Source organism: Phalacrocorax carbo, chromosome 9 (assembly GCF_963921805.1).
Source record: "Phalacrocorax carbo chromosome 9, bPhaCar2.1, whole genome shotgun sequence".
Lineage (NCBI taxonomy): Eukaryota > Metazoa > Chordata > Aves > Suliformes > Phalacrocoracidae > Phalacrocorax > Phalacrocorax carbo.
In genome coordinates, this window is record NC_087521.1 from 36,196,054 (window position 1) to 36,209,179 (window position 13,126).

Consider the following 13,126-nt stretch of genomic DNA (forward strand, 5'->3'; position numbering starts at 1 on the left):
ACTGACTTCCAGAAAGGCTTGGGTTTCCTACAGAATACGCGTCCTTTCGAAAATCTGGCCCTAGTGCTGTGTGAAATTGTACCTTTACACTCTTAAAAATGCTTAAGCAGAGTATAAGGTACCTAGTTTCAAACTTGGATATCCTATTTAGCTCATATAAAGTGTCTACAGTAGGCCTATCTACAAATGATTCTTGAAGTCAGGCCAGTCTTGTATCCAGCTGAGCTCAAAAAAAAAACCAACAACCAAACCCCAAACCCTTCATCATATTATTGCACTGGCTGTCAGAGTTCACAAGAAGTTATGGGGCATCTTCACTGCTTGGAAATTTCTTTTATTTAAATCACAACTTGACCTGGACCTTTCACTCCCCCTGCTCTCACGGCCCCAGGAAGAAAGTGTTAGGGCTTTGGCCACTCAGCATGTGGCCTCTTTACTGGGACTCCAAGATCGCTAGCGGTTGGTGATGGTAAGTATAACTGAAATTGTCTGTAATGTATCACAGTATTAATCCCTGTGTGGATATTTGAATGGCAAGCCAGAAGGCCATTATCAGTGTCAAACTGACACTGTTTCTTAAATTATTTGTAAAGATATCTGCAGGGTTTTTTTTCAAGTATGCATTGAACTTCCTGGACTTAAAACATTTGGGTTTGTTTTTTCTGTTTATTTGTTTTATATAGTACGAAATCCATACACAGGACATAAATACTTGTGTGGTGCATTGCAGTCTGGAATTGTTCTACTACAGTGGTATGAACCAATGCAGAAATTCATGTTAATAAAGGTAAGTTTTCACTTTAGTTTGGAACATTTAAACTTAACCGTTGTGCATTTGTTGAAATAACCTTTCCAGAATTTGTAATGGAAAGTACATCCCAGGGAAGACCCATTTGTGGGTTCTGAGCACTTGAAAATCTGGCTCGATGCATTTTGACTAAGAAAATCTTGTGACGAAAGTCGGTCAAGTGTTGGATCGAGCCCAGTACTAGCAACAACAGAGTAGCATATACCTCTGCACAACGTAATGTTGCTCACAGCTCATGCCATCTTAAAAAGAGCACTCTTAGTGGCAGTGAAAAATTCTTCTAGATCTTTTATACTTTGTGCGTGTTGTTTTAGGCTGCATATTTCCAAGCTAAAAGGAAACTTTACCCATGCCTTGTTATGTTTGTTCCAGCACTTTGATTTTCCATTGCCAAGCCCTTTGAATGTGTTTGAAATGCTAGTGATACCAGAGCAGGAGTACCCGATGGTCTGCGTCGCTATCAGTAAGGGTACTGAACCAAATCAGGTGGTTCAGTTTGAGACAATCAACTTGAACTCTGCTTCTTCGTGGTTTACAGAAATTGGTGCAGGTAAGACTGTTGGTCCGTCTGGCAACCCTTTCATTGTCTGGTAACTGTTGGATATCCCTTTCTCAGGAGTCGTGTGGAAACCTGTTAGGCCAGGCAAAACGAGGCAGCTTCTCTACCTGAAGCATATTGAAGCTGATCGCAGGTTCTTGTGATGACCTGCCAACTTCAGGATAGGCTTTCTTTCTTAAAAGACTTCATTTTTAGACACATCTTTTATTTTATAAATTTCCTTAAATAGTAAAGCAGACCCTGCTGATGGGGTTCTCATTTGTGGTTGCATACTTATTCCTGGGGTCAGGCTTGCTGCTCTTTTCCCTTCTGTGTAAAGACTCACAAAAACGCATTCTTGTCTGTCCTCCAGCCCTTGGGGGAGGCTTGTCATCTTCAGCTGCCAATTAATAAGTAGAAGATTTTGCTTTATCTTCAAAAGCTACTTGATATCTTGCAGATGCTTTTCTCTGCTAGCTCTTTTGGATATACTTTTTTTACATTTAAATACTGCTTTTTAGCAGCTTTACCAAGAACTTCATTAATAAAAACTAGAAAAACTATTAAATCTATCTTCGTATCAGCACAACAATCTCTCCAGATGTGGGTTTATGGGAAAAGAGCATTTTTTTATTAGGAGCAAAGATTCCCTTGATGAATCCTGTTTTTCATGAAGGAAGCTGACTTGCTGTGCTGAACCGTAACATAAAATGTATTTTATGCCCATAAACAGTAGTGCTTTCATATTAAATACATGCTTTGAACGGATCAGTTTGTCCTTAGGCCCTGTACTCCTCCCAGAACATTCTGTGATCGTACAGCCTTAAAAAAATTTGAGAGTAACAAATATAGTAGATTGCAAAAGGCTCGTAGCATACTGAAAAGGCTGTAACAATTGGTGAGGGGTTGAGGCGAGGGGAGGCTGAGATCAGTCTTATGATGTGTTATAAAATAATCTGTTTTCTTTTTCACAAGGCAATCAGCAGTTAGATGCCATCCATGTAACGCAGCTGGAAAGGGACACTGTCCTAGTCTGCCTGGACAGTAAGTAACATGTCTCCGTTGGGCAACTTACTACACCCTGTGCAAAACTTGTTTTGCCACAGTCGTTGCTTTTTAACTCTACCCCAAGTTAATTTTTCTCCCTTCATTACTAATTTGTGTTGTAATATTTCCTAACAGATACAGTTCAGATAAGTGGGTTTTCATTTCCCTCTTCGTGTGTGTATTATTCTTGTTTCTTTTCAAAATGAAATGTACCGCAGCGTTACAGGTCAGGATTCAAATAGATGCCAATCAGAAATTTTCAAAATTTACTTGGAAAAGGTGACACTTGCCTGTCGCACACACAGCTAACGCTCCCATCGTACGCGGTCGTTACAACCGTAACTCTCACACATCAGAGGTTAATGCCTCAATGGGAGCTCTGCGATGATGTAGTCTGCCTAAATTTCCAACTTTTATGTTGAATTCCCATTTCTGCACTGTTTGTAATTTGCAGAAAGGCTGTCAGTAGAGTCTGAAACCATACAGAGTGTATACGAAGGTTTTCTATATTTATTTTGAAAGAAATAAGCTCTTGGATTCATTTTAGGCAAATACTGTAGATGTTATGTTTGGGCATTTTTTTGTGCCTGAAAGATGAAATTAGTATTTCATACTTGAAGATGTCAGTAATTATTTTCAGGAGCGTGTTTTAATTCTTGTGTTTCTCTTTTTCTTGAGAATTTGTGAAAATTGTGAATTTACAAGGAAAATTGAAGTCAAGCAAGAAATTGGCCTCTGAGCTGAGCTTTGATTTCTGCATTGAGTCAGTGGGTAAGTGATTTGCTTCTCTTGTCTCGTAAGCACTAAGAACTTAAAGGAGTGAGTGTTGAAGGGGTTTTAATAATCTGGACTGGTTTAGTGCACCCAGTGGGGCCTGCCACTAAAGACTGTGTCAGGATATTGTGAGCTGTCCCTTTGTCTCCACTGACATGCTGAAGGAAGTCAGACGGTTGCCAGGTAGTGTGTCAAATCTGCACGTGTTTCTATCTGGTGTCATTTCTGGTTTATAAGTAAGATGTATCATGATTTGGAAAAAAAAAAAACCAAACAACAAAGGCTGACTGGTTTCTGGTCATTTCCATAGCACTGAGAAAAACCTTTGGGGAGGAAGACATGTTTTAGTAATACATAAATGTGTGTTAGTCTTCTAAAAGCTAAGATTTTATTTAAACCGATAGCACATTCATTTTTAACAGTCAAGGTAATAGTATTTGAATCTAATTCTTAGAGGTCAGGCTGCCATCTTTAGACTACTAGGGGACAGCAGCCTTGCTTCTAAAACTTGAACTGTAATTGTCACGCAAGTATTTCTGCTGTAATTAGCTCTCAGAAGTATCTAATTAACATAAGTTTACTAATTCTGTATCTCAGAAACTGAACTTCTTTCTGGAATCAAAACCAGTAAAGACACAGCTTGGTTTTGTTAGGAGTTCTGCCCAGCTTGCGTTTCTGGGTTCCTCGGGCATTTTCCCTTCAGAAGAAGATTCTGGACTAGGTATTTTGTATTTTAATCGCTGTTGGTAAAGCAGTGCACGTTCTTTTATGCAGCATCTCTATTTAGATATGTCAGACCTGTCCTGAAGGAAGATATTTTTAATCAAGCCTGTGATGCTTCCCTAAATTCTGACATGTTCTAATTAACTGCTGTACTTGTATCGTACAATATCTCCTGCTGACTCGTGCATAACGTGACTCGACCATTGCCTTCTCCTTGAACTCTGAAGGAATTCATAGGCAGAAGCGTTTATCCCAAAGTTTTGCACTTACCGGCTGACACTGAATAATGTGAGCGGTTCTTTACACTTTGAGTGGTCTCTTGGGAATTCAGGGCATTAAACAACTCTTCATTCTGTGATCGCAGGGCAGAGTGGGGAGTAGCAGGTGAAGATTAGTCTAAGTCTGCTGAGAGAAACATTGCTGTGAGGATTCTGCGGAATGCCTCTGTTCTGTGTATCTAGGACGTGGCTACTACTGAGCAGATACAAAATGCGACTTGGAGAAATAGCAAAGGAAAACAAGTAGGATTTAGGAAAATAAAACAGAGTGTAACGTATGTTTCTGTAACGCTGCTTAAAGAACAGTCAGCTCTTCATCCATGATTTTCAGGAGTCTGGTAATTAATTCATTCAGAGCTGGTAGCTTTCTCTGTTCTCTCTTTGGCCCTGAATGGAAGAATCCTCCCATTTTTTACACTCACATCTATTCTGACGTAAATATAACAACTCAAATGATCTCTAATTTCCAGCAACCCGCAGTGTTTTGTTTGGCAACATATTTATACACTTCCTGGTGCTTTCTCCAGAATCATTAGGAAAACAAAGATCCAGAGAATAGACGTGAAAGGGAGAAAAGGCAAAACCAGAGATGCCTATCTTGTCCTGGCAAACAGGGAAAGTCTGAGTAGTGTGTTTTGAATTGCACTTTAAAAAGTAATGTGCATCTCGGATCCAAAGTGTTGTTTCAATCCAGTTTTTCTACAGTGACGTTGGAGTTTGGTTCTTCTACCAGGAGTCCCAAGTCTCACCACGTACTTTTTTCCACACACTTCCCATTATCACTGCTTGTGAGAAACCGGGGTTCCTGTGGTTCAGATTAGCCGCGTTTGGGTCTGATTTTGCGTTTCTCCTTTGCAGTGTGCCTTCAAGACAGTGTGCTGGCCTTCTGGAAACACGGCATGCAGGGCAAAAGCTTTAAGTCAGATGAAGTAAGTAATCTCCCAGCCTCTCCAGGTTTGATTTCTTCCTGTTCCCTATTCACCACTTGATCCTTTGGCCCCTCTAGCTGCTTCCCTAGTGATAATGCTTGTGCTCCATGTTGTCATTGCTTCAGCTTGCTGATTGCTTTCCCTGACTTGCCTGCGTGTGTTGCTCTTGGTAAAGCTCACATGCACGCTTTAGCCAGCTCTGTTTCCAGGAAGATCAGTCAGAGACTCCTGAACTGGTTCTGCACAGTGCAGATCTGGTGTAAGCAGCATTTGAGTTTCTTGGATCTTGGATTAAAAGCTCGAGTTGGCAGCATCCCTTTTAACAAAAAAGGACACTTTTTTCCTTTTTTTATATTCCTTTTTAAAAGGGCCTCTTAAAAAAAATAAAAGTGTCTGTTCCTCAAAAGGAACACGTCCTTTTTGATGGCATCTTCTGTGAAAGCTAGTCAGTCAGCCTCTGCTGACAAAGATTGGATGAACATACTCCATCTGTGCCACCCAGTCATCTAGACTGATAAGTCTACAATATAAAAATTATCTTAAAAATTGTAAACTCTTTTTTGCTTAGCATCAATTTATCTGATTCAGTCCTGTAATTTGCACTAGATTGTATTTGAATTTTTTAAAAGACTGATTTTTTTTTTTCCTTCCAACTCAGACTAATAAATTTCATTTTGCCACTGAAATGGACCTAAATGTCTCCATTTTTCTACAGGTTACCCAAGAGATCTCAGATGAAACCAGGGTTTTCCGCTTACTGGGATCAGACAGGTAATCACGTTGACAAAACATAAACCTTTTATTTAAACCAGATTTCTAGCTTCAAGCTGGAACTGGCTTCCAGCCCACCACAGACCTATCTGTAGGCAGTCCTGGGGGCGGCAGGAACACTGTTTCTGCCTGCAATAGCCAAAAATTTAATCAGCTGTTGCAATTGCATCCAAAATTATTACAAAGAGCCCCTGTGACCTCCCCCACTTCTCACTGCCGAGACAGAGGTGTGAACATAAACGCAAGAGTACAGAAATACAGCGTGAGGAGATAAGCCACAGGGCACGTGGTAAGCAGGGTGCCCAGTGCACTTCTGGAAAAGCCCGCTTCTGGCATGGATTTTGCTGGTTAACTGGTGAATTATCTTGGCAGCTAGCTACTTAAAAATAATCTTTGCTGAGCTGGACCTTGAGGTCTGGAAATCGACCTCAAACTAGATCGCATACAGGTTTTAACGCACCGTGGTCTAAATTCACCCATTACACATAACATCCAGGTGATTCCTTTCGGCTGCAGAGGCTGGGAGGAGGTGCAGCTGCCTCCAGGTTTGAAGCCTTGGCAGAAGCTGCCCCCATCTCTGGATTTGGACGTGTGCACTTGTGGTTTCTCAGATGGCCAGAGTGCTAAACGCAGAGGTAGATAGTAAGGAATCAAGAAATCAGTTCTAAACCCTGATCTTCTGCTCCCTCATTTGGTCTCTGGGAAGCCTGGCCCTGAATTCTGTAAGGAACCCATCATTTCATGTACATACGTTCTGGGATCCCCAGTCCAGAAAGAGAGTGAGAGCGCGTTAGCTCTTTTGAAGAGGAGGGGTACTTTGCACCTGAGTCGCCGAGGTCCCACTGTACTTGATCACTGCAGAGGGAACTGAGGATCCTTGCCACTGCGGACTCTCAGATCTCAAAAATCTAAACACAGTGCAGCCTCTGACAACGCACACCCTGTTATCCCCCTTGTGCAGGCAGGCGGTGGTGATTTCCTTCCCTGTTACTCTCAGCCGAGCAGGGGGGATTTTATTGCAAGAATGAGCTTTGCTAAGGCCCGCCGCAGTATGGGTGCCATATGTATTAGTCCAGGTACATGCTGTGCCACCATCAGTGAGACTTTCTTGCGTACTGGAATTGGTACCTTTAAACTGCTCATATTTCTGTGTTGGGCTGGTGAACACGGGAACATCCTAAACACACACCGGGGTGGGAAGCAGCGTCTCACCTGGGTCAGCTTGGACTTTTATCGCAGGCATGCATATCTGAATAACAAGTTAGTACACAGCGCTTCTTGGGGTTGTAGATAAGGTTGAAGTCCTGCTGCTGCTGCGGTTTTGCAGAGAAGCCATTTTCTTCCATTCTGATCTCACTGAACTGCCAAATCCATTGTTTTATATTTTTTCATCTTTACAAACGGAGCAGAAACCTTTTCTATCATTCAAGCGAAGGAGGTGTGGTAACACCCTTTTGGCTTGGGTCACTTAAGAACTGCTGAGTTGCAGAAGTGAAGATGAGGGGCAGAGGCTGTTAGGAGTGAGACTTCACTGGAAAACCCTCTGGGGAACATGACGTGGGAGGGGAGTGTGTGCAATGCTAACCCTGAGACAGGCTCCCTTTGAGAAACCGAACTCAGAGTTCAGGTGGCACGCTTGGCTTGCTTGGTAACGCAGGTTAAAAACAAAAAGAGAGAAGTTTAATCTTAAAAACGACAGGATATTGTCCTAGGAACTGGTGCAGAGAAATGCAGGAGCGAAGCAGTTGGAAGGGAGAGGGGAAGTCAAAGGCCCGACCGTATCAGCTGCTGAGGTGACTGTCGAGGTTCGGTATGGGACAGATGAGTAAAGGCAGCGCTCGGCATGCCAAGGCACGGAGAGGCAGGTTTTCCAGAGGAGCCTACAGGAGCATGATCCAGCAGGACAAAGGCTGAGGTGGGGTTGAGTGCTCCTTGTGAACCCATCGGCTGATAAATATTTAGAAGGGAGGGGAACTGTTTAGGTTAGTGGCCGATGCATATGGCAAGATGTAGGAGGTATAAACACACTCGGCTGCAGATGATAGGAGGGTTGCGTCTCCTCACACCACTCTGGCTGAGATAACTTCCCAGTAGAAGCAGAGGATGTAGCTTGTTTCAAGGTGGAGGATTTGCGTTTGGAAGAGGTTTGTAACACCCTGCACGTGCCCACGGTTGAGAGGGGCGGATTCTGGTTCAAGAAGCAGCGTCTGGTCCTCTGTTCTTTGCCTATTCCGCTTCAATGTTTTAATCAGAAGTGATGCTGGAAAATGGGGTAACTGATGTGAAGAGTAAAATACCCAAGATATTTAGGAGAACCGGTATCCCTCCAATCTGTAGAAACCTGCAAGCAGCAAGTTTGTTTATCCTCGGTCATTATACCGTGTGCTTCATGTTTTGCCACTAACCATTTCGGACTCTGTCTGTGTTTGATTGCAGAGTGGTAGTGTTAGAAAGCAGGCCAACAGAGAATCCGACTGCACACAGCAACCTCTACATCTTGGCCGGACATGAAAATAGTTACTAAGCAACAGTAACCCAACGCAAATAACAGAGTGAATTTTCCACACGAGGAACGAAGAAGCATTAGGAAACTCAGTACAAGCGGGACTGTGACTTACTGTTTCTTTTCTTGACACCTAAATGATGTTGGTTTAGGGTAGAAATCAATACATTTTTGCAGCTGGGAACAGCTGGTTCTGTCTTGCCACTGTGTGGTTGGTTATATCGAGTTTGCTTAATAAAAGCTATGAGATAAATAGCCCTTTACTCATTAGTCATAGGGAAACAGAGCCTTTAAAAAATGTTTTGCAGTAAAGGTGCCATAAACTGTTAAATATTTGACTTCCCTCAGATTTTCCTTTACTTTCTGTAGATATAGATATAGTGCTGGCTGTTGCCCTGTTTTATACTGAGTCTTATTCTTAATAAAAAAAGATTTGTGTAGGAAGTTAAAGTATCTGCAGAGCTTTTGGGTTTTAAATCTGCCATTCAGTATGGCTTTGTATAATAGACTATTTAATCCTTATTTATTAATCTGCTGCTAGAATGGTGTAATGTTATCTAACTTTTAGCAAAGGAAGGTTGCAGAGCAGCTTACAATTTTTTTTTTTTTACAATTGTATAAAGATTTGATTATTCCTTTTCCTTGTAGGGATGTAGTGCATTATTGAGGGGTATGTTACAATGTTGGTTGATCTTGTAAAAATGCAGTTTTGTACAACAAAGTATTTTGTATTGATTTTTTTTTTTTGCCTGCAGAATTGCCATAAAAGGGATTTTCTTATTTACTACTAGATGTAGGGTGTGTGTACACAAACTATAATATTGATATCGGACATGTTGCTACTGGGTGGGTGTGTACAATATACGTGTGTGTGTGTGTGCATGGGTGTTAAGTTGACCGGCAGTGTGTATTTTTTATATATATATATATTTATATATATATAAAAATGTACAAAATATATATGCTTTATTTTCATAAATTAGGGATAAGCCTTGTGACGTGAAATGGAAATTGTACCTGGTCATCATCCTTAATGAATGAAAGTATCATGTATCGAACTGCCCATGACGTACAGTTTATTTATACTATTCCAGGGGGAGCCTATAGCGATAGCTGCGCTCGCGAGCCTTTTCGTTCGTACAGCCGTCCAGCTGTTGTCAGTCAGGCAGTCGCCCGGAAAGGGTCACTCCCCCAGCTGTGTAGTATAAGTAAATATGGTAAGAACCCGTAATCTGTATTAAAGCTTTCGATCACTTTTTCCCTTTCCCTGTTTTGTCACCTGCATTTTTCTTTCTCTTTTTTATTTCTCCATTAAAGAGTCACATCGGTTTCTTTTGTCTTCCTCATTAATTACAGTTCTTGAGGTACCATTAAATATAAATATAGTCTGATTACAGGACAGCGTCTGGTTTTACTACCTCACATTAACCTGCTAGCTTTGATGTCAGTAAACACAGTCCCTAGGCAGATGCAGCAGCAGTTCATAAATATTTGAGCTGAGAGGTTTTTAAAAGAAATCCTACTACGTACTGCCGCCCCTTCAGTTTCTGTGACCCGCTACCCTAGGCAAGGCAGGTTAGAAGCTTCACACATCATTTTAATAAAGCAGAAAAGGTAAGTGTGTTACAGCGGCTTGGCCAGTCTGACGGCGCTGCTGACACAGCGGAGCCGGAGCGGTTTGATCTTTAACTCGCAACCTGAGGAATGGGGCGCTGGGTTGTCTGCCTGGGCATCAGGCTACGCGATTCATAATTTAACATTGACGGAATTAACTCAGCACACGTGATGACTCAGTGAAGTCTGTCTGTTACTAGGTACAGCCGGAGTCTTACGTTGTTCTGAAGGTCTGGAAGGAAAAATAGACTTGCACATGATTTAGCATTTTATCCACTTAGCATTGTCATTCAAAACTAATTCTTGTTACTGACTTGATATTTAAACATCAAGCAAAGCTTTTCAGTTCCGAAACTGTATTGAAGTTTAACAAACAGTAAGCGTACAGATAAAACTTATAAATCAGTTCACATCAGCTGTAATGGGATCAGCAGTATTAAGAGGGACGTGTAATTTTTGTGTTTTAAAGAAATCGAGTTCTCTAGAACTGAAATTACTTCTCCATAGGTAACAGTGATTGGTGATTAACCCTCAAATGGTATAACTCCTAGTCTACAAACACTTTAAAATGAAAATGAAGACAAAGTGAAGCACCAGGTGTAGATGTTGTAGAGCAAACACTTTTACTTAATTTACCTCATCTGCTGCAAAAGGTAATTTTGGCTTCATCTTTGAAAACACTTAAAGAAGATCTCTAAAAGACTAGAGAAATCTGTAAATATAATATTTATGGGGAGTAACTGGAGTATGGACCCTATTAGGTCATGACACTGTCATGCACAAGGAATGAACTGAAAGTATTTTTCTTTGAATGACATGAATGCCTGGTGATTTGCTGAAATATAAAAAATGAATCTAGGAAAGTCCTCATTTAATCAAACCTCCTTTTTTAGCTGTTAAAGCATTTCTAACAGCATATTCTGAAATGCTTTGTTTGGTCTGGTTTTATAGACGGTGACAGTTTTGGCATGATCCGCAAGATACTGTTTCCTAGTGTAAAACCTCATTTATTACTCTTAGCGGAGTATAGCACAACAGATTTGCATGTTTCATAGCTGAACTGGCCAGTTTCGGTGACTCTGACTAGTATAATTTGTATTCGTTAGACTGTTTAAGTTAGTCTGGTATTGTCTGTATCTTTGTATGTTTTTGTGACATTTCAACCAGGGTTGAGAAAGCCTAGTGTGTGGTTTTGGAGTTTATAAAGCAAAAGCTTGCTCACCCCTTCCTTACCCTTTTGACAGATATCAAGTATGAGTTATTTGATGCACAAGGTTCATGTATTCAACTTGAAAGCCTTAAAAGAGGCTCCCAGAGCTCTTTGAAGTGCAAACAAAGCAGCCTGTAGATTAGTCTCTCTTGATTTCTTAACCAAATTCATTGTAACTGAAAAATACAACTGTAATTGTGATGACATCTCTTTAAAAGATGAAAGGTACAATGCATCAGTGAGCCACTGTGTCTCTGAATGAAAAGGACAAGACTGGGAGAATTTCTGAAATGTAGTTTTTACCTTGTTTAGTCATTAGATTGTAACTGAGACTCTAACTGCACTCGATCCAGTTTGTGTAACTAGGCTGTGTTCTACGTAAATCTCTGTTGCAATTCATTTCAGTCTATGCCAAATAAACTATGCTTTATTTGATACCTAGACACGGTGTGGTAGACTTGCTGGGAACAGTAGGTTATCGGACATACCTTGAAGGAAGTAAGCTGGTCTCCGGGTTTTGTGGCAGTCAGTGGGAAGGGCCTGATTTGGGGTTGGCCACTCTTCCCAATCCTACAGACTGCCTGGGAGCCACACGACATCTCCCACGTACAGCGGATCCACTGGAGGAAAGGGAGATCTGGGGATAGCGCAGAAATCAGAATCATAGAATCATTAAGGTTGGAAAAGACCTCTCAGGTCATCAAGTCCAACCACCAACCCAACACTCCCAGGCCTCCTAAACCATGTCCTGAAAAAATTAGAAATCAGAATAGCAGTGGCAACCTCCTCCCAGCTTCATGCTACCCAGCGCTCTGCTCCAGCACAGCCCTGCTGCCAGCCCCTGGGGTCACCGCAGAACCACTCGGGAGTTGTCTGGCTTGAAAACCAAGGGCTGGCTACCTTGTGCCCGGTTCGTTGGGCAGATAGCAAGGTGGCTGGTGGGCTCTAAAGGAGGGTTGCTTAGAATAAGAAAACATAAACAGGAATATTTGGTATTCCACCCTGGACATAGCTCACTTGGCAGGATCTAGAGCGGTTCATACAAGCCTTGCTCTTGCATGTTGGCCATCAGCATACTGTAAGTGGTTCAGTCCTTGGTCCATCTGTACCCCAGATCTTCAGGGGTACAGATCTGCTGAGGTAGAGAGAAAAGGGGGTTTGTGAATGCACCTTTGAACACAATCATCAGTTACTGGTAAAATAAATACAGGTAAATATTACTCCTCTGCAAAGATTGTTCCCACTGTGGGTGAATCTCCGCATCAGCCTGTACGTGTGATTACCACCATAAAGGCCATCTGCGTCAGGGTGCGAGGAAATGGCTAAGGAGCTACAGACCTAAACAGGTGCACGAAGAAAGATGAGGCAAAGGTAAGAGTTGGAAATGCTCACTGGAAGGCTCTAGATCCTGACAGAAGCTCATAGAGGGGACAGACACTTCAGGCAGTTGAACTGTACAGGGTGGAGATACCCCAGGGAAATGCAAGGTCTCCCAGGCCCCACAGCAACGCTGGGGCAGGGATGTCTGTGTGCCAGCCTGGGCATCCCACATCTGCCACCCCTCTTACCAAGGCCTCCCTCGGGAACGGCATCCCCTCCTCTCCGCTGCTGCTGCTTGGAGACAGGGCTGTGGGCACTGGCCGAAACCTGCCCACCTGAGGGGAGGCGTCCCCTCTTCCTCCCAACCCTCTGGGGAAACGGAGCAAAAACCAGGGATCCCCGTGGAAAACCAGAAATCAGGAGGGGGTTTTGAAGACAAAATGGGGCTGCGGGCCTTCACGTCCAGCCCTGGGGCAGGCGCAGGGTTGGGGGGGGGGCAGGCTCTGCCGCCACGGCGGGCCCGTGGCACCCCGGGGGCGCCGGGGACCCCCCTCACCCCTCCCTGGGGCCCGCCCCGGCTGGTTTTGGTGTACCCCTGGGGCGGCTCCTCC

General features: G+C 42.7%; 1 protein-coding gene across 3 annotated transcripts in view; it reads left to right on the plus strand.

Moving 5' to 3' along the window:
• The window catches only part of MAP4K5 (mitogen-activated protein kinase kinase kinase kinase 5), a 73,311-nt gene extending 61,673 nt beyond the window's left edge, over positions 1-11,638 (plus strand). For all 3 annotated transcript variants that reach the window (XM_064461169.1, XM_064461167.1, XM_064461168.1), the window contains 7 exons: positions 684-787; positions 1,181-1,358; positions 2,322-2,390; positions 3,072-3,164; positions 5,027-5,097; positions 5,813-5,868; positions 8,305-11,638. In XM_064461169.1, coding sequence (XP_064317239.1) covers positions 684-787; positions 1,181-1,358; positions 2,322-2,390; positions 3,072-3,164; positions 5,027-5,097; positions 5,813-5,868; positions 8,305-8,392 — 659 coding nt within the window. In that variant the 3' untranslated portion in view covers positions 8,393-11,638. The remainder of the gene's footprint in view (positions 1-683; positions 788-1,180; positions 1,359-2,321; positions 2,391-3,071; positions 3,165-5,026; positions 5,098-5,812; positions 5,869-8,304) is intronic.
• The last annotated feature ends 1,488 nt before the right edge of the window (positions 11,639-13,126 follow it).